Source organism: Vigna unguiculata, chromosome 6 (genome assembly GCF_037176805.1).
Source record: "Vigna unguiculata cultivar grain cowpea cultivar isolate G323 ecotype 2 chromosome 6, ASM3717680v1, whole genome shotgun sequence".
Lineage (NCBI taxonomy): Eukaryota > Viridiplantae > Streptophyta > Magnoliopsida > Fabales > Fabaceae > Vigna > Vigna unguiculata.
Window position 1 is genome coordinate 39,592,904 of NC_140797.1, and position 18,728 is coordinate 39,611,631.

General features: G+C 33.2%; 4 protein-coding genes across 5 annotated transcripts; 2 read left to right on the forward strand and 2 right to left on the reverse strand.

Annotated features, from left to right (window-relative positions):
• Window positions 1-844: 844 nt before the first annotated feature.
• On the reverse strand, window positions 845-2,362 carry LOC114188774 (peroxygenase-like). Its single transcript, XM_028077413.2, has 6 exons — window positions 2,110-2,362; window positions 1,801-1,950; window positions 1,589-1,674; window positions 1,414-1,508; window positions 1,199-1,324; window positions 845-1,107 (listed from the first exon to the last, which is right to left on the reverse strand). The coding sequence occupies exons 1-6, from the start codon at window positions 2,219-2,221 to the stop codon at window positions 954-956; spliced, it is 723 nt and encodes a 240-aa protein (XP_027933214.1). The 5' UTR covers window positions 2,222-2,362; the 3' UTR covers window positions 845-953.
• Window positions 2,363-6,592: 4,230 nt separating this feature from the next.
• On the forward strand, window positions 6,593-9,716 carry LOC114188772 (protein PHR1-LIKE 1-like). Of its 2 annotated transcripts, none has more exons than XM_028077411.2 (8): window positions 6,593-6,927; window positions 7,405-8,000; window positions 8,085-8,229; window positions 8,319-8,395; window positions 8,486-8,525; window positions 8,819-8,876; window positions 9,087-9,156; window positions 9,257-9,716. In XM_028077411.2, the coding sequence occupies exons 2-8, from the start codon at window positions 7,473-7,475 to the stop codon at window positions 9,584-9,586; spliced, it is 1,248 nt and encodes a 415-aa protein (XP_027933212.1). In that variant the 5' UTR covers window positions 6,593-6,927; window positions 7,405-7,472; the 3' UTR covers window positions 9,587-9,716. The 2 variants fall into 2 exon arrangements, with proteins under 2 accessions (XP_027933212.1, XP_027933211.1); XM_028077410.2 differs by having other exon boundaries at window positions 6,597-6,927; window positions 7,402-8,000.
• Window positions 9,717-10,372: 656 nt separating this feature from the next.
• On the forward strand, window positions 10,373-15,222 carry PEX12 (peroxin-12). Its single transcript, XM_028077578.2, has 9 exons — window positions 10,373-10,649; window positions 10,727-10,866; window positions 10,950-11,187; window positions 11,389-11,498; window positions 12,472-12,546; window positions 13,815-13,901; window positions 14,437-14,523; window positions 14,740-14,877; window positions 15,026-15,222. Exons 1-9 carry the CDS (start codon window positions 10,436-10,438, stop codon window positions 15,095-15,097), a joined length of 1,161 nt encoding a protein of 386 aa, XP_027933379.1. The 5' UTR covers window positions 10,373-10,435; the 3' UTR covers window positions 15,098-15,222.
• Window positions 15,223-15,478: 256 nt separating this feature from the next.
• Window positions 15,479-17,447, reverse strand: LOC114188909 (uncharacterized). Its single transcript, XM_028077577.2, has 4 exons — window positions 17,222-17,447; window positions 17,059-17,144; window positions 15,836-16,979; window positions 15,479-15,627 (listed from the first exon to the last, which is right to left on the reverse strand). The coding sequence occupies exons 1-4, from the start codon at window positions 17,297-17,299 to the stop codon at window positions 15,538-15,540; spliced, it is 1,398 nt and encodes a 465-aa protein (XP_027933378.1). The 5' UTR covers window positions 17,300-17,447; the 3' UTR covers window positions 15,479-15,537.
• Window positions 17,448-18,728: the final 1,281 nt, after the last annotated feature.

Sequence of the window (18,728 nt, forward strand, 5' to 3'; positions counted from 1 at the left end):
TGAGCGATATCCGACTTTTTCAATTGGGTAAAGGAATAAGAATGAGGATAAATATATTTGCCTCGTCCTTGTCCCTAGCTACCATAATACCTATCTTGTCATACTCATAATTTATTAAGTAACCTTATATATATATATATATATATATATATATATATATATATATATATATATATGAAATTGATTTTTTGTAGAAATAATATTCGATAAATGAATTGAAATTGAAACTAATGCGTAACGGGTAAGAAATGAATATTGTAAATAGATATCCGCATATAACGGGTACAAATACTTTTTATACCCGCGTGTTAACCCACATGTTAATGTGACGGATGCAGATATCATAATATCCATACCCGTGGATACTTATACGCGCTCTAATTTATACATAGATACATACACTACATACTCTATTTTTTATTTTCTCTAATTACATAGCTTATTATGAAATTCATTTGCATCTCCTAAATATTTTTATTTTTATCACAATCTTTGTGCAATTATATTAAAATAATATATGTCAATTAAATATTTTTTATTTCTCACATTTAAATATTTTTATTTTTTTAATATTTTTATTTATTATTTATTTTTTTATGTAAAAATATTTAATACATTTCGTTTACTAAATAATATAATAAACTCATATTATTAATTTTTGTTACTCTTTTGTATCTTTAAAATTTTTATTAAATTGCAACTTTGTTGAATGTTAATTTAATTTAATGAAGTTCTTTACATATGTTAATTATATTTAAAAGTCTCATCGCATGGTTTCTCTGAATTCTGATTTGAAGTATATGAAAGACCGATAGAGATCAGAGGAAAAGATGAAACAGAGAAGAAGTTGGAAATCAGAAACAGCCATTAACTGGTAAACCATTTGGTACTAAACAAACCACAATTTTGTTATCCAAAAGTGTTATCCTAACACAGAAAATCTGAAGAAGCTGTCAAGCCATTTTTCCAGCAGCACCTTTACGATGTTTAGCACAATACTCAAACAAGCTTCCATCAAAGCAACGCCTCACAGCTTCTTTTGTCAGATACCCATGTTCATCTTTTGCAAGGATATACAACGCTCCCCACTCAAATTTGCTCGCAACCCTGCAATGGTTTCAACCCTTTTTCAGTCCACCATTCTCAACATTTCTTGTGCATTCAAAAAAAGTGTAAGAAAGAGGAATAGAGAGAGTACCAGCCAAAGAAGTCAAATGCAACTCTGTTTGCTTCAGTCATATGCCATAGCTCCCTCAGTGACAATTTATCAGGCACTTCTCGTGCATACTTACTGAAGATGAATTCCAGATTTGATGGCATGAACCTGCAATAATGTTGTTTACAGTGTTATTTATGTTACCATTTGTTAAAGTAGGGTTTAACATTATTCAACGAATCGTTATCTTCACTTACCTTCCCTCTGTGTCATAGCTACCACTGTCACTTCCATGCTTGGCCTTATGTATGTTCTTTATGTGAATTGGGAAAAATGGTGAAGGTAGCCATGTCTGTGAAAAAACCAGAACATGTAACGAGTGCAAGTAATAATGGTCATTAAGGTAAATCATATACAGAAATAGTGTCTCACCGGAAGAGTAGGATAGCTGAGAGCTACATGAATAACAATCGAGAATATGAAGGCAAGAATCACGTTGATACCCAGTGAACGAAGTCCTACAAAACCACAAAAACAACAATCAAAGATGTGAACTTTGAGTCATCAAGCTTACCCAAAAAGCAACAAACTAACAGAGGTTGAACCAAAAACATCAAAATACACATACAAATAAAAAACATTACCCTTGTATGTCTCCCATGGGTAAACGACACCGTCATTGTTAAGGTCGAAGAAGGACACATGCTGCTGAAGTACTGACATGTCGTTGTGCTTGTAGCCCCACGTTCCATTCACATTCTCTGTGTCAGGAGCAACCAAAGCTCGTGGCAAATCTGAATTTTAGAAAAACCCCATTAAAGCTTCCTCCTTTAGAAACCTTAATTCGATTACATAAAAAAACTGGAATGCCCATAAACAATATCATCGTATCATTAACTTGGTCAAACATCATTAATCAAACAAGAAACCAAAATAAGAAGAGAGTGGATCACATGGTTTGGGGAGCTTGGTGTCCAAGTCCTGCGGGACCTTTCTCTGAGCAGTTACCGGTGCCTTGTCTGCCACGGTTGCCATGGAATCGTTGGCTGGTTCCACCGTTGTCATGTTGATGAAGCGAGTTCTGCCTCAGGAAATGCCTTTGTTTTCTACTTTGGTGTGTTGGTTGTGATGTGAGTGAGTTTCGTTAGTGTTGGAAGTGGTGGTTGCAGAATAATAGGGAAGAAAAAGGAAGTGTTGCGAAGCGAGAAGAAGAAGGGACACTGCACGCTAACAGTGACAGATTCTTCCTTGTGACTCGCGATTATTGGACACGTGGCATGTTCTTTTCGACATCTTATGTTGTTACTTTTTTTTTTTTGTAGTTCTTTTGTTCAATCACATGATTTCTGAAGCAACAAAAAAGGAAACTTGACGTGGTAATGCTAACTACTCTCACTGTTAAACACAAAAACCTTCAAAATCGTACCTTTTTATTTTATCTTCTTTCTTACTATTTAGATTGAAATGATTTCGTATCAGTTCTGTGAATTAAATAATACAGTATTATTTCAACTTAATTAGTCAAAGACTTTGATTTCTTGTTCAAAATATGTAATTAAAGTTAATACTTAAAAAAAGAGTTTTTTCACTCTCCAACTTCTTGTATATGACTTTAAACTAATTTGTTTTTTCCTATTTTATCAGCAACAATGGACCAAATTTGGGTCTATTGTTGCCGACGAAGTAATGCCTCTTTTTTTAGATTTTTGAATTGTGAAAAACTATGAAACTTATTTCACATTTTAATCTGAAACTAAAATATAAAATATAAAATGCGTAATGTCACATTCTATAATTTATACTGCATTTATTGATTATGTATAGTCTGCAAAATGTTTTCATATCAAGCAATAGAGTTAAGTAACATTAACATGTTCTGAACTGTATAACTTAGAATATTTTTTCAGATTGTGTAATTTAAAATATATTTTTAGACCTTAGCATGTATTTTTTAGATTGTATAATCTCAAATACATTTTTGAATTTTAAATTACAGAATTAAAATATCTTTAAATTTTGCAATTTAGAATATTTTAGGTAGAGAAAACAATATGTGGGTGCGAATACAAATCTTTAATGGTTTTTCGTTTTTTCTTTCACGTATTGTACATGAGCCGAACCCCTTTTGGTCTACTATTTAATCCGTTTGGTTTTAATTAGTGAAGCTTTATAGTCCTATTAAAAAAGTAGGATAAAAGTATCAAATAAAAATTTATATAAGATAATTTTAATTTATGGATAAGTAAATTAAATTGTATTGCTCCTTTGATTTTCTGTCAAAGAATAATTTATGAGAAAACTTATTCAAACAAACGTCTATTTAAATATATATATATATATATATATATATATATATAGTGTATTAGTTTTTAAGTGTATGTTATAAAAATAAATGATTTAATATTTTGTTTGTGGGTTAGATATTTTAGTATGGTTTTTCGCTATAAACTAATTCTTCTATCGGTGATGAAATAAAGAAAAAATTAAATATGTTTTTTGTCTCTTAACTTTCAGTGAAAATTAAAATTAGTTCTTTTTCGAAACTTTGACCAATTTAGTTTCACATCTTAAAAATGCGTAAATTTAATTTTTTGAACAAAATTTTATTAAGTTTATTTAATGTTTCAAGCATATTTCATAATAGTATTTAAGTTGTTTATACTATTTGACACATTTTCGCTTTAATGTTAATTTAAAACCTATCATGAGACGTTTTTAAAATGTGAAATAAACTTAACAAAATTTGGTTAAAAAAATTAAATTCACGCATTTCTAAAATTGAAAGACTAAATTAGATTAAAATTTCGAAAATGAACTAATTTATATTCTCACTGAAATCAAAAATATATTTAATCTTAAAAAAAACTCGTAAAAGAGATAATAAATATAGTCTGCTAGATGGCTATTGAACTCAGTACCTATAGTTATTAAGAAATCCTATGTTTTTAATTATCTACTTTATTAGTTTATTATGAAGTTCTAAAAATTAATTAATGAATGAATAAACAATAAAATAATATAACAACACAAAGCGACAATATTTATTAATAACGAGGTGGCTTAAATATATTATTAGTTTAATTTTCCTAAATTTTGTTCACTTTAGTTTTTTTTTTTTGAAATTTTTAAAAAAGTTATATTTTTTATTAAATTATGGTCAATTTGATATTTTTTTAAATGTCGTTAGTAACGGAGCATCATTGTATTGACATTGTTTGCGTTACATGTTTTATTTTTTATTATACGCCCGGAGCATCATTGTATCATTGTATTGACATTGTTTGCATTATGTGTTTTATTTTTTATTACACGCCCGTTTGTGAGGTAGATTTAAATGTGTTACAATTAAAATTAGGGAACAAATCGTAGTTAGGGTTTTTGAATCACGGCAGGTGATGTGTTTTTCGCTAGGAGAGGAGAAGATTGTGATTTCGTCAGATTATGCTTTCATGAGATTGGTGTGCAGGATTTTCTGCATTTTGTTTTAAACTTCGAACGTATTCATTATCGACGAGGTTAATGGTTTATTTTTGTTTATTTGTATTGCGTTGTTTTATGCTTTTTTGTTTAGGATTTTCGTATTGAGTTTGGGGTTTGAGGTTCTCAGAATGTGGTGATTGTGTGTTTGATACGTTGTTAATTGCATCATTTTGTGTTGTCTTTGTTGGTGGATCACACATTGGTGACCTATTATTTTAATTGTCGTCCGTGTCAGTTGTTGGTGGTGGGTATGATCGTCGTCCTTACTTTAATCGTTTTTGAATGTATAAGTGGTCTCTCATTAAGTTAAAGTAGAACTACATTTGACAATCTTTTAACTCTATTTCCATATATTGTTTAGGGGGATGACTAGTGATAGGTTCGATGTTGTTGTCCAATTTTGTGCATAATTAGGTCATAACAAATTTTGGTCATGGGAGATGTTGTTCGGTCCTTATAACAACACTATGTTAAATAAAATCACGATACATCTGAATCCTACCACTAATTACATCCTTTTCTTAGAAAGCCTACGTGAATTCTTCAGATTATTTATCTTCACTTTTTTCCTAATGATGAAAACATCCTTTTCGTCAACATCGTTTTCACAATACCATTTGAAATAGTTACACCAGACCACATTGGAAGAATCACTCTGTAAATCAACACACCAAAAATAATACACCAAATTTTTATTACATACAAATATTTATATTAAAAAGATTATAAAAATTTGGTATTATTAATCTAACCTTGTAATTGGGATAACCCCAAAATTGTCTACCAATATTATTAGAAATTTTTGTTATTCTTAAAGTTGTCAGCTCTGCACAATTGCAAATGGGAGTTAAACCCATCCCCCTGAACGACCACCATGAAAGGAACTTGTACAACAATGTTGCCCCCAGCTATTACAGCCAAAGGAAGAAGATTGACAACGAGACATACCTATCAATTTTGTACCAAGTTGGATTGAGGATGAAGTACTTTGAAACTTTGTTCATCCATACTTAAATCTGAAAACCCTACTTCCCTATTTATCCCCAAATTTCATATAAAAATATATTTAAATTCACCTCACATAGTATAGAAACGGACCACATAATAAAAAATAAGACACGTAATAAATAAAACACGTAATAACATACATAATATTTCATTACTGATTTAAACGAGCTTAAAAAATACCAAATTAACCATAACTTACAAAAATTCAAAAAAATAAGAACCAACAAAATTTGAACCAATAAGTATTTAATTTACGAAACAATATCTAGTTAAAATCAACTACCTCATTGAGATATTAAACGTTTTTCTTTCCATAAACTACTTTCTTTATTCTAATAATTTTTACATATGATATAAATTTGATTTTAAGACTAAAATAAGTATTTTTAACTAAACCAAGTATTCTCGATCTCTATCTTTTTTATTATACCATATTTATATTCCTTTTCCATTCTATCCCTTTCTCTCCATGTGTCAACTAACACTAAACATTCACTGCACTTGGACTGCAAAGAATAAAGAAAATTGCATCCAATGTTCGGAAAAACAAACACCCTTTGGTGCCACCAATACTTGTTATTTTCCTTTTCTATCAAAGTTTGAAACTTGAGAAAACTTGTTAGTATTTGTTACAGAGTGATCACAGCATCTCTGCCATTGAATTCCCAGAAAATTAAGAGAAAGTGGTTGGAGGAAGAAAGTGGCACCATGAAGTTGCCAAAAGGAAGTAGAAAGTGACATCATGGTGGATTGACCATTTTGGACACTCTCACTTCACACCCAACATCATCATCAGCAGCCTTTCGTATTCATCAGCAGCCAACACCAAAACCAACACTACCAAGCACTTTACTTTACCCTTTTTTTAATATTTTCCATTTTCCATCTCATTTTTTTCTTCGCTTATCAAAGTCAACAACTTGCAAATGGCAACTAAGGACAAAACAAAACCCATAAATCGACTGAAATCTGACGGCCCAGAACCTCCCTGTCCCCACACGTGCGAGCCGCAGGATGTTTTTTTTTGGGTTCACCTGTTCTTACCATAATCATGAGAAGTAGAATCAAAAGCAAGAACAGAGTTTGGATTCTAAGATTGTTTGTTTGAGTTAAACACGACAAACTCATCATATACGTGTGCATTACATTTCTTCCCTCTTTCTCCTCCTCTTCTTCTCTATCTTCCCTCTCTCCGTTTTTTACTTGGATTCCTCGGCTTTTTAGATTCCGTTTCAGGTTTTTCCCAATTCCAAAGACTCATCATCGTCATCATCCCTTTATAGGTAAGATTTTCTACTGCTGCGTTTTTTATTCCATATGTGTGCACTTTCAGTTCTTCACCCTTTAAACACTCCATGTTTTTCACATCGGATTTTCTTTATCTCTTGAAATTCTCCGTGCCTTGTTAAATTTTTTGTAAATTCAGTTTTTTTAATGAAATTCTGTGAATCTGGGGCTGTGATTTTGATCTGTTATGGGCTGAATTGGGTGGTCTCAATGAACGGTTATGGGTAGCAAAAAGAGGCATCTTGCGTTTGTGGGTTCGTTTTCTTCAATTTGTGGCTGCGGAGAGAGTGGTGTGGCAGCTCTGGTGGTTGGTTCTGTTCACGGACTGCGACACTCGTCAATGCTTTTTAACTGCGAATTTCAATTTGATGACTCTCTTGACAACCTTTTTTTCTTCAAACCTCCCTTTTTCTGCTAAAGCTGATGCTTGAACTGAACTTGTTTTTTTATGGCTTGGTGTTAAATTTCAGCAGCTTCGAGGCTAAACCAATGTACACACTGTGTTAAAGTGCTGCAGATTCACTTGGGAGACTCGAGAGCTATGTCTTCATCTTCTCGTGTTCTTCCCACTCCCCTAGAAAACAAGTATATGAAACCCCCAGATTCTTGTCATCTTTCACCTGCTAGTGCAAATCCTGTCTCATCAAATGCAATCAGAAGTGCTGGCAAGATGATCTCATCACCCTCTGAATACCCTGATGGCATTGGCACCCCTTTTTCCTATGCTTCACAGCATGATAGGCAAAATGAAGATCTCCCCTTTGTTTCTCAGACATTGGATGACAATGTGTCTTCCGAAATACACTCAACAACATTCATTTCTCACCCTCATGAGAGCACAGATATCACCTGGGGACCAGATCCATTTCAAGATATTCTTAGCTTTCCCGAGAATATTTCTGCCCAGCATGATCAGGTTGTAGACAGTTCCTGTTACATAAATGATGATAATGTCAAAAGAACCGATTTTGGGGAGTGGGTTGATCAGTTAATGTCAATTGATGATTCTCTTCACCCCAACTGGAGTCAGCTTCTTGGTGATGACAATGTTGCAGAACCAAAGCCAAAGGTATGTTTCTCAAGCTGATTTTCGCAAATACTTGTCACATCTGTGAAATTAAGTTACTAGAAGAAGTAGGTGTGTGCATTTCAGGTTCCTCAGTTGCTGGATATACCATCTGGAGAAGTTAATGGCAATTCAGGAGCAACCACACCACAGACTAAGACTAGAATGCGTTGGACTCCAGAACTTCACGAGGCCTTTGTGGAAGCAGTAAATCAGCTTGGTGGTAGTGAGAGTATGTTCATCTCCGTAGTCTCATTCTTTGTAATCTTCTCTCTGGAATGTTTCTTGTTATCTCATGATGGTTAACTACTTAACACGCAGAGGCTACTCCAAAGGGTGTGTTGAATCTGATGAAAGTTGATGGCCTTACCATCTATCATGTAAAAAGCCACTTGCAGGTACATCTTTGATCCATCATCCTCTTAAATAGCTTCTAGGTGTGTGTCAATTTATTTGATCTCATGTTTTCCAAATGGTTTTCATTTCAGAAGTATAGAACTGCCAGATACAAACCAGAGCCATCAGAAGGTATGTTGAAGTGTGATTAGGAATCATATTGTGCCTCTTCTTCAAACTTCCTTAACCTGTTTGCTTTCAGAGAGACAGAATAGAAATATAGAACATTTTAAGAAATGGGAATTTCTCTTTATTGTTGGAGGAGGATAAAAATTCAATTTTTTCTCTTCATTTTAAAGTTCAAATTATTTTCTCCCTCTCTCTCATCCAACCAAAGAGAAAGTTAAGTCTTTAGGTCACATTGCATTTATTACAAGCACACAGAAATTCCTTTTTATTAATAAACTGTTCTTCTATGCAAGCAGGAACATCAGAGAAAAAGACGACTCCAATAGAAGAAATGAAATCTCTAGACTTAAAAACGTGAGTTCTCTTCCAAATGTAACGTTTTCTCAGTTTAACTCTTCTCTAATATTCTAATTTGAGATATAATCGAACAAAGATTAGTACCAATTAATTCATTGTTGCTACGATACCATTCTGATGTCATATATGAAGAGTTGCTCCTTGAGATTCCTTTCTCAGAATGAACATAACAATGCTCAGAAACATACTCTGGTAATTCTTTTGCAGGAGTAAAGGGATCACTGAAGCATTACGATTGCAGATGGATCTCCAGAAGCGACTTCACGAGCAACTCGAGGTTGTTAACTTATTAGTACTTTAGGATTCACTTGAGGGGAGTTAGTTGTGTTTGGTTTCTCTTTCATTCTGAGACTGTAACTATTGTGTTGTGTATGCAGATCCAAAGAAAGTTGCAGATTCAAATCGAAGACCAAGGGAAACGTCTTCAGATGATGTTTGAGAAACAAAGAGAGATGGGTGACAAGAAGGTTAATGGCTCCTCCGGAGAGGCCGCCGCTGCCACCACCGCCACCGCTACCCCTTCTTCTCCTCCGGTAGAAACCTCAAATGAGGAACGTGAGAAAGTCATGCATGAAGAGAAGAACGGAAGCACAAAGCAAAAAGTAAGTGAAGGTGAAGAAGTGATGAATGAAGGTGAAGAAGTGAAGAATGAAAATGAAGATGAAGATGAAGTTGGTCCAGCTACAAAACGGGTGAAAAGTTCATAACAGTTGGATTGTTTAACGGTTGTAGGATAATCTTTGGGATGTAATTCATTGCCTAGAATTGTTAAATATTCTTGGACTTGTTTGGACTCCATGGAAGTTGTAGAAATATTATTGGATGTTTCAAAGTGCTTATCGTCTTCTTTTTCCTTCTAAAATGTGCCATAAATAGAATTTAAGTGTTCTCGTTCTTGTCTTTTCGGAAATTGTTTTTCTATTAATAATTAGATCAAATTGAATAAAATAAATAGACAATGGGATTAAAATGATATTCAAGTCAATGTTTTTTATTATTAATTAATTTACAAAATATCATAAACAAAAATATATTTAACTCATTGGACATGTGTTAATTTCAAATTACTAATCCAATTTACTTTGTTTATCAAGAAATCAAATAGAGGGAGGTTTATTTTTACTCACCTAGACTATTAGAGTTTATTTTTGGTAAAAAAGAAGATTTTAGTTTTAATATATTATAATAGACCAAGTATTTGTTAACTTTTTAAATTTAGACGGGAAATTAAAATTTGTTTTATTCAAAATGTTAATATAATTTTATTTGTAAATTTTAAAAATAATAAAAGTGTTAAATATTTTTTTGCGTGTTTTATATAAAATTTGACGAATTTTAATTTTGCATTAAAATTTATGAATGAAAATTATTATCAATTGATTAAAAAATATTTATTATATTTCCAAATTTTTATAATAAAAAATTATTATAATTATAATTTTACTTTTACCATTAACAAACAAGGAGTGAAAAAAAAATCAGAGAGCAGGTAGAAGAGATAAATGGAAACGAGGTGAGCATGGCGGTGGCTGGTGTGGCGGGATTGAAAGAGAGAGATGTTGTTCCAGGTGGGTGGGCAAGGCAGCCGCCCCACCTTCTTCGAGATGGCGGCGGCTCAGCAGCTTCCGGCGAGTCTCCGCGCCGCTCTCACTTACTCCATCGGCGTCTTGGCCTTACGCCGACCCTTCCTTCACAAGCTCCTAGACTTCGAAGACGAATCCTTCGCCTTACTCATGCTCGTCCTCGAATCTCACACCTTACGAACCACAGGTACACCCAAAAATCACACTCTCCATCACGCACAACACCAATTAATACTGCTCATTCCTCTTATTTCCTCTTTCTAGATGCTTCTTTTTCGGAATCTCTGTACGGTCTTCGAAGAAGACCGGCCAATATCACCGCCAAGATTGACGATACTGCTGCGGCCACCGCCGGTGGAGGCAGCTTGCGGAGACGCCAGAAAATTCTTTCCGTTGTTTTTTTGGTACTGTAGTTGTTCTCCTTTTTTTTTGTCGTTTAACCCTAATTACTGCTTCTTAATTTCCTCCGTTATGATTGATTAAACAGGTTGTGTTGCCGTATATGAAATCTAAGTTGCATTCAATCTACAACAGAGAGAGGGAAGCGAGGCTTCAGGCCACTCTATGGGGAGATGAAAATGGAGGATATGATGATGGCCGAGGAGATTATTCTCCGCTGTCAACGCCAACCTCTGACGCTGGTGCCTCTGTTACAATGCGTATCACTAAGAGAGTTCAGAAAATTGTAGGGTTTTGCTACCCGTGGTTGCACGCTAGTACTGAGGGTATGTTAAATGCAAGATGTTAAGAGTTAGCATTTGTATCCTGATTTTTTTTTTCCCAACGGATAAACCCGAATCAACTTGATTTTAAGAACTCGATTAGTTTTTTATTCGAGGTTATGCATTCGTTCTATCTGGAACGACAAACTATTCTCTGGAGTTTGAATATCCTTCAATGTCTAATGTAGGATATTTGCAATGCAGGTTTGCAATTTGCTTACCAGATGTTATACTTGTTGGATGCTACTGGATACTACTCGCTAGCACTGCACGCACTTGGGATTCATGTCTGTCGAGCTACTGGGCAAGAGCTGGTAGATAGTTATGAATTAGGATATTATTTACATTTAGAAAAATCTTCATTATTTTGTGTTATTTGAAAAATAAAATATGATCACCCATGCATTTTTCACCTGTGACAAATATTTACTATTTCCTGAAAATTGTGAAGAGATGTCATAATAATTTTTGAAATTGGGAAATGTTAAATAAATCCTTGAAATTGAAACTACTTTCACTTTAGTCCCTCACTTGTACAACTTAATATCATGATTATCCTTAAGTTTTATAGCTTATTAATACCATTTTAGTCCCTAGTGGAACTATAGCTCATTTCACAAAGGGACTAAAAGGAATTAAAAATTACTGTTTCAGGGATACTAGAAACTAAGTAAATATGAGGAACCGAACTGAGACGACTAATTTGACTATTTACTCGATTTTATCTTTTTCATTTCCACAGGAACACTATTAGAATTCCCAAGGTTGCCATATATTAGCAGCCCCCTTGTTTCCAAAATGTAATTGAGTCAAATAATAACTTTTCCAAGTATTCCTGAGTTGTCAACATGTAAAAATATTTTTATCCTATGGTGTTTGTTAAGTGCTGTTGTGTTATAGGTTACATGTTTGTTTGTTTGTGGGTGGGTGCATGTTAGAGTGGCTAATGAGTAGAATTATGGAAGAAAAAAATGTATTGGCATAAATTAATTAGTCATGATCCTTCCAAGAATATCAAATCTTGTTTCAAATGTGATAAGTATCTGCACCATCAATCTATCATGTACCTTTATTCTACTGTATGGTAATTGTGTTTGAAAAAATATATACTATTCTATTATTGCATTCTTCACTATATGGAACTCAAATAAATTATTCAATGTAAGAATTTGTGAGTTGCTTAACAGCTTAAGAATTCTCTAATTGCTTGGCTGACACCAGAAAATAAATTTGTCATTTCTGTTTATATGATTGATTTTTCTTTTCTCTCCTTTCGTGTCAAGATAGATGGATATGTCTTCTAGAATTTCGAAGATGCGTAACCGAGAACGGGAGAGACTTCGTGGCCCTCAATGGTTGAAGGTATATGATTTTATCAGTACGATAACGTTATTTTTCCATGAATTAAGAAGAAACTCAAGAAGCTAGTTATACTCTTATACTTTAATGACGTTGTCCATGGCTTTCTATCTTTTCATATTAGACTGGCATATAATATTTTCATTTTTTTTTTCTCTTTTTGTTTTGGGCGTGGTCAAATATTTGATTTTGACATCCAGACAGAGTTAGATTTATATAAATCAATGTATAAGGTTTCATGAATATATTTGTGGAAAATAAATGGTTTTTATGAGCTTGTGTAAACAATAATAAGCGTTGTATAACAATTTAAGATAAATTGTCTCTGTATTTTTTTTTTCTAAAAATTATTTTGCCATCATTCAATTCATGGGTTCTTTGTCCTTCTTTCTTTGGTGATTTATTTTTCAAATTCTAATTCTGACCTACTTTATCCTACTATCATCACTTTTTTATCTATATTTTCTTTTGCTTCCTATCTGATTTTTGTTTGACAAAATATCCTTTCCTTTCCCATTATTCTCATTTGAAGTTGGATTGCTTATTAAATTTGTGTCTTGAAAATTTTATAATTCTGGTTTAGAATTTTAAGATGAATAATGAATTCATGTCATTTTGGATGTTTATTTAGACAAAAAATTGAAAATAAGGGTAGATAGAGCAGCCAACAAAGATAATGTTGGACTGCAGTAATTATGTTATGTGTACAATTATATAAAGAGAACACTCCTCATGGTCTCAGTCTGTAAAAAAATATTTTATAAATTCGTAGATTTTCTTATGAGATAGCATCCAACAATTACAGCCAGTCCCTCTTACACCAAAAGTTACTTTTGCTTACCATTTATTGTTTATATTTAAAGGTGTAAAATTATTTTATAATGAGTAATTTTTAAGTCAGTTCTATTTTTAAGTTCAACAGTAAGAAGCATGAACTATTATATTGTGTTACTTTTGTTTAAATCTCGTTTGACACTATTAAATCTATAATATGACTGATGTTCGTACAAATAAAATCTTTATAATGTCCAGAAAGTCATTGTGATCAACGAATTGAGAAGTAGAACTTTATAACTGGTGCATGTACCTGTTCCTTTCAAGTATTGGGTCTGCATTATGAGAAACTTGCTGTATAATGAAACCTTCTATGTTAGATTGTGCAGGATAAAGTGATTAAACGCTCCTTCTGTATATAATGCATTGCAATGCTGACTATGAATAAACGTTCTGTCTATGCTCCATTTTAATCACATGATATATTCGTATCTCAGACATTGCAAGGAGCATTGCTCAGCTGTACGTACACTGTTCTTGATTATGCACAAACCGGTTTGATTGCAGCAGTGTTCTTCTTTAAGGTGAGATGGCTATTCCCACACACACACACACATACATATACATATATATATATATATATATATATATATATATATATATATGTATGTATGTATGCGTGTGTATATTTGTGTATATATATTTTTTTCATTGAGTACTAACAATACCCTGAAAGATGTACAGACAATATTGTAGCTTGGTAGATATTATTGGCATAGTTTCCAATTCGAGATGGCTATCCGTATATGTTTGTGTGTGTGTGTGTCTATATGTATATGTATACGCAAGTAGTTCAGTATATATGTGTATGTATATGTGTATAATTCTTTTTTCATTGAGTACTAACAATACGCTGAAAGACGTACAAACAATATCGTAACTTGGTAGAAATTATCTGTGTCCACCGGTTTGGTATAATTAAATATTGCTACGAACGAGGGTGGTCACTATTTGACTCAAGCTTGTTGTTCCATTGCTGGCTGGGTTCAGTTTAAATAGGTTTAGCTTTGTATGTATAATTATTAATTATTAATACATCACCTATGTCAATTTATGTAGATGATGGAATGGTGGTACCAGTCTGCTGAGGAGAGAATGTCAGCTCCGACAGTATATCCTCCGCCCCCTCCTCCTCCCCCACCAAAGGTGAAGAAATAAATTTTAACTGTTACCTGCGCCTGAATTATAAATTATTCTAGACAAACAGATTATTGTGGAGGTTTCTTTTTCACAATTCACTAGATAGATTTGCATCCTCTATGATGTAGTGTCACACTGTAACTAAGTAAAATAATAAAACAATGTACTGGTTCGTTGCCTAGTAAATGAACTGTGAGTCTAATATATGTATAATATAAACAGGTACAGAAAGATGGGATACCACTACCACCAGACAGGACAATTTGTCCCTTGTGCTCACAGAAGCGTGTAAATCCATCTGTAGTTACAGTTTCTGGGTTTGCCTTCTGCTATGCTTGCATATTTAAGTATATTACTCAGGTCACTCTTCTATCCGATTTCATGGCTAAATTTAATCTATCGGCACCCAAATTTAAACAATGTTAGCTTACTTTTTTTTTTTTAATCTATCCGCCCGTACTTTTTTTTTTATCTATCTAATGCTAGTTTTCGTTTTTCCACATTACAGTATAAGCGCTGCCCAGTTACGTTAATGCCTGCAACAGTTGACCAGATTAGGAGACTCTTTCACGATGTCTAGGTCTCAGTTTTTTGGGTTCTTAGTTTTTTTGTTGTGAATCTTTTCTTTTGTTGAGAATACACGGGGCAACAACTATTGATGTACTAATTAATGTATATATATATATCCAAATAATTTTTAGGCAACGTTTTCTTCATCTTTCTCTATGTATGTACTATAAGTTTGTATAGATCATCTCTAAAGTAGCTGCTGCCAATGAATTGTAGCCAATACAAAAATATGGAAATTGGGACAATTTTTTTGTCTTTCTAGACCCTGATTTTATATACTGAACAGCGAAAGTAAGAATTGAGACAACCTCTGCGCACAGCAGCAACGGCGAAAGTAAGAATTTCAATATAAAAATCTGGGCATCAAATGATCAAAGATCTCAAAACAAGCTAAGAAAAGAAAAATGGTCTATGCTTCTCATTAATATTCTTCCAGGGCTAAAACAAAAATCACGCCGTTGAACCCATTGATACACTAGCATCAAATGCACCTTCTAGTCTTGTTTGTAATGCCGTTGTACTCCTCTTTGGTGTTACATCCTGCAATAAAAGCAATGTGTATTAAGAAAACACCAACTATTATATTTCTAGAGACTAAAATACTTCTATTTTAATTAAACAGTTTTAAAATTCGACGCTTTATATATATACAAAAAAACATTTCAAATTATCTTAAATTTGTAAAAAAAAAAACTAGAATTTTAGTACAAAACAAGCTAAAATAACTACAGTTTTGGATCATATATACCTTCCGTTTTGTGTTGAATTGCAAATCCATGGTCTGTTGTGTGTGAGTCCAGTAGCTTCCAACAGTACCTATAATGGGTGTCTCGTCCGGACTCCGGCTTCTAGACCTTCTCGAAGATGCAGATAAAGAATACATCCTAATCTCTTCAACTGTTAATGCTCCCAAAATTGGCCTATCCTCATGACTCCACGGTGAACCTCTTCTCCCTTTTGGTGTATGTTCTCCCACACAACTGTTACTATTAATGGAAACCGGCGTGCTTTCCGATTCAACCAACCAGCTCGAGAGGCTGGTCTCTACCCCAATTTCTTGCCTACCCTTCTGCTTTGACAGCTTCACAGTACGCTCTGGACTAACAGCTATGTTACCATCTTCCACTACCACCTTCATGTTTTCTTTATCCATCTTCACTCTTCCTTTCGTAACTTTCTCTATTCGATTCACCACTGTGGAAGCATCTTGTTCTTCTTTTTCTGTCATGCGGTTTGCACCATTGCCTGACACTACTAGACTGTCCACTTCATTCTCTGCTTCAGCTGATGAAATTCGTAGTCTTGAATCGGCAGACAGAGAAAACAGAGATTCCGAAGACTCTTCTTCAACCCATGTCCGTTTAACAAAAGCAGCGCCTTCTTCCCCCTTTTCTCTCTTCTCACTCTGAGGATCCTCATTTTCCAGCGTAGAATCCAAATCACTTGTATCTAAATTAACCTCATCGTATTCCTCATCTGGGCAATCTCTATACCTATACTGTAGAATAGAGTGACTCACTTTCCCTTCTTCTCCTTCCTCTTCGTCCTTCTCCTTGGGTGGATTTTCATGGGTAAATTCTTCTACTGGACTCAGAACGGACGAAGCTTTTTGAAGTGGTGCATTTGGGGATGACCCAAATGCTTCAAGTACCTCTCTTGTGCATAATACCAGTTGTACTGGACTATTAACTTCTGGCTCCACTGTTTCCGCATCTGAAACTTTTTTTCTGGAACAAACAGACAGAGAGAACAGTGACTCGGAAGACTCCTCCTGATGCAATCTCTCATCTCTTTCATCGTTATCCTTCTTCTCATCTATCTTCAGTGCTTCCCCTTCCCTCTCCTCCTTGGTTTCAACGCTGTTATTATTTGATTGCTCTTCATTTTTAATTCTGAAAGCATAAACCACGGGATAACTACATAGGTAACCAAATCAATTAGATAAAAAGTCATAACAAAATGATAGCTCACTTTGATTCTGCTATGCAATCGATGAGTTCTTCAACACCAGTCTTCTGTCGAGCAAGAGGTTCAACAGCTCCTTCCCCAACATGGGTCTGTGATAATTTTTGAGAAACTTGAAGTTAAGATAATGGAGACAGAGAGAAAGAGAGGAAGAGCAAAATGAGCTTACTTGTGTGGGAGTTGCATCCTTAGAACGCAATTGGTTGCGACGTTTTGAAGAGCGAAAACATGGTAGAAAGCACCTCATGATTGATTGATGAATCTGTGTTGCATAAAGTGGCTTTGCTTCTAAAGAAGAGAGAAGAGTGGGATTGTTTAGGAAGCCATGATATGATGAGAGAAGTAACCACTGAGAAGAGATTTTGAGGGGAAAAAAAAAAAAAAACAGGATTTTTAGAAAACAAACGGTCATGAAAAAGGTTTCAGAATCTCGGAGCGGAACTTTTTCAAATTTGACCGTTAAGATTCATTCCCACATCAGTTTTCGCTCCCAATTCCCTCTACTTCTACACACAAGTTGACTATTTCAATTTTCAATAAATGAATTACTGAAAACAATTAAAACCACTCAATAAATGGAATTAAATATCCTTTAACACTGTGCACATATATAAATATAATAACACACAGGTGTTCAAATATTAACATCAGTTTTACCTGTGTTCTACTAATTCTTAGCATAAAACACATTCTTGAACAAATTTGACTTATAGGATTTTATGGAGCATTAAATTCCTTTTTATTAAATATTGTAAATGTGTGTTTTTATAAATAAATAATTAAAATAATTAAAATTCATTAATATAATGAGTAAATTTAGTACACTATTTTACAAATTCAACCAAATTAATTACTTGTATTGATTATGCTAAAAGAGAGTTTTACTAAGGATTACAGGGTGTTTTATTTTTATATATTCATTATTTGAATAATATGTTTCATACGCTAAATGTTTCTAGGTAAAGAAAGAAAGTTCTTAAATTAAATAACAATATATTTTTTTCTGGAATTAACATTGGAGTCACTTAAACATAACACCATCTTTTCAAATGATGTGCGTGGTTTTATTGAGGCTAAAATTCACTTTAGATATACGTGTAGATGTAGCTTTTAATGTACAGTTCTAGTTCTGTCAAATTTAATTTGATATATTTTTTTTCTTTTAGTTTGTTTTAAATTAGACAATTTCGCTCAATTGCTAGTATATGATTCGATTATTGATAAAAATAATGTTAATATACATGTATTAAAGTTAATTGTCAGAATTATTATTAATATTTTACCTAAATGAATAATAATAATAATAATAATAATAATAATAATTATTATTATTATTATTATTATTATATGGCAATTAGATGGCATACTAAAAATGAACCAAAATTCTTCAGTTTTGTATGTAAAGCTAACATTGACATTAGCATAATTATAAGGAGCAAAAGTGGATTTAATATTTTAATTTTAAAATGAGCGTCTTATTAACACAGTGTACCTTGCAAATTAACTGAAATGTTGAGATTGAAACCTTAAATTTCAATTTTTATAATTTGAAAAAACAAATAGGGATCACAACACAATAAATAAATAAATTATAAGGGTAATTTAATACTATACATTATTTAAAAGGAAGAGTTTGATTTTAACGTTGTACCTGCATTAATGTAGTGAATTAATTG

Excerpts from the sequence above, each read along its gene's own strand:
- LOC114188774 (XM_028077413.2), bottom strand. The coding sequence starts at position 2,221 with ATGACAACGGTGGAACCAGCCAACGATTCCATGGCAACCGTGGCAGAC. Across the intron at positions 1,951-2,109 it reads CACCAAGCTCCCCAAACCAT|ATTTGCCACGAGCTTTGGTT; the intron begins GTGATCCACTCT and ends TCTAAAATTCAG. Across the intron at positions 1,108-1,198 it reads GCATTTGACTTCTTTGGCTG|GGTTGCGAGCAAATTTGAGT; the intron begins GTACTCTCTCTA and ends AAACCATTGCAG.
- LOC114188772 (XM_028077411.2), top strand. The coding sequence starts at position 7,473 with ATGTCTTCATCTTCTCGTGTTCTTCCCACTCCCCTAGAAAACAAGTAT. Across the intron at positions 8,526-8,818 it reads CAAACCAGAGCCATCAGAAG|GAACATCAGAGAAAAAGACG; the intron begins GTATGTTGAAGT and ends CTATGCAAGCAG. Across the intron at positions 8,877-9,086 it reads AAATCTCTAGACTTAAAAAC|GAGTAAAGGGATCACTGAAG; the intron begins GTGAGTTCTCTT and ends ATTCTTTTGCAG.
- PEX12 (XM_028077578.2), top strand. The coding sequence starts at position 10,436 with ATGTTGTTCCAGGTGGGTGGGCAAGGCAGCCGCCCCACCTTCTTCGAG. Across the intron at positions 10,650-10,726 it reads TCACACCTTACGAACCACAG|ATGCTTCTTTTTCGGAATCT; the intron begins GTACACCCAAAA and ends TCCTCTTTCTAG. Across the intron at positions 11,188-11,388 it reads GTTGCACGCTAGTACTGAGG|GTTTGCAATTTGCTTACCAG; the intron begins GTATGTTAAATG and ends TTTGCAATGCAG.
- LOC114188909 (XM_028077577.2), bottom strand. The coding sequence starts at position 17,299 with ATGAGGTGCTTTCTACCATGTTTTCGCTCTTCAAAACGTCGCAACCAA. Across the intron at positions 16,980-17,058 it reads GATTGCATAGCAGAATCAAA|AATTAAAAATGAAGAGCAAT; the intron begins GTGAGCTATCAT and ends TTATGCTTTCAG. Across the intron at positions 15,628-15,835 it reads AATTCAACACAAAACGGAAG|GATGTAACACCAAAGAGGAG; the intron begins GTATATATGATC and ends CTTTTATTGCAG.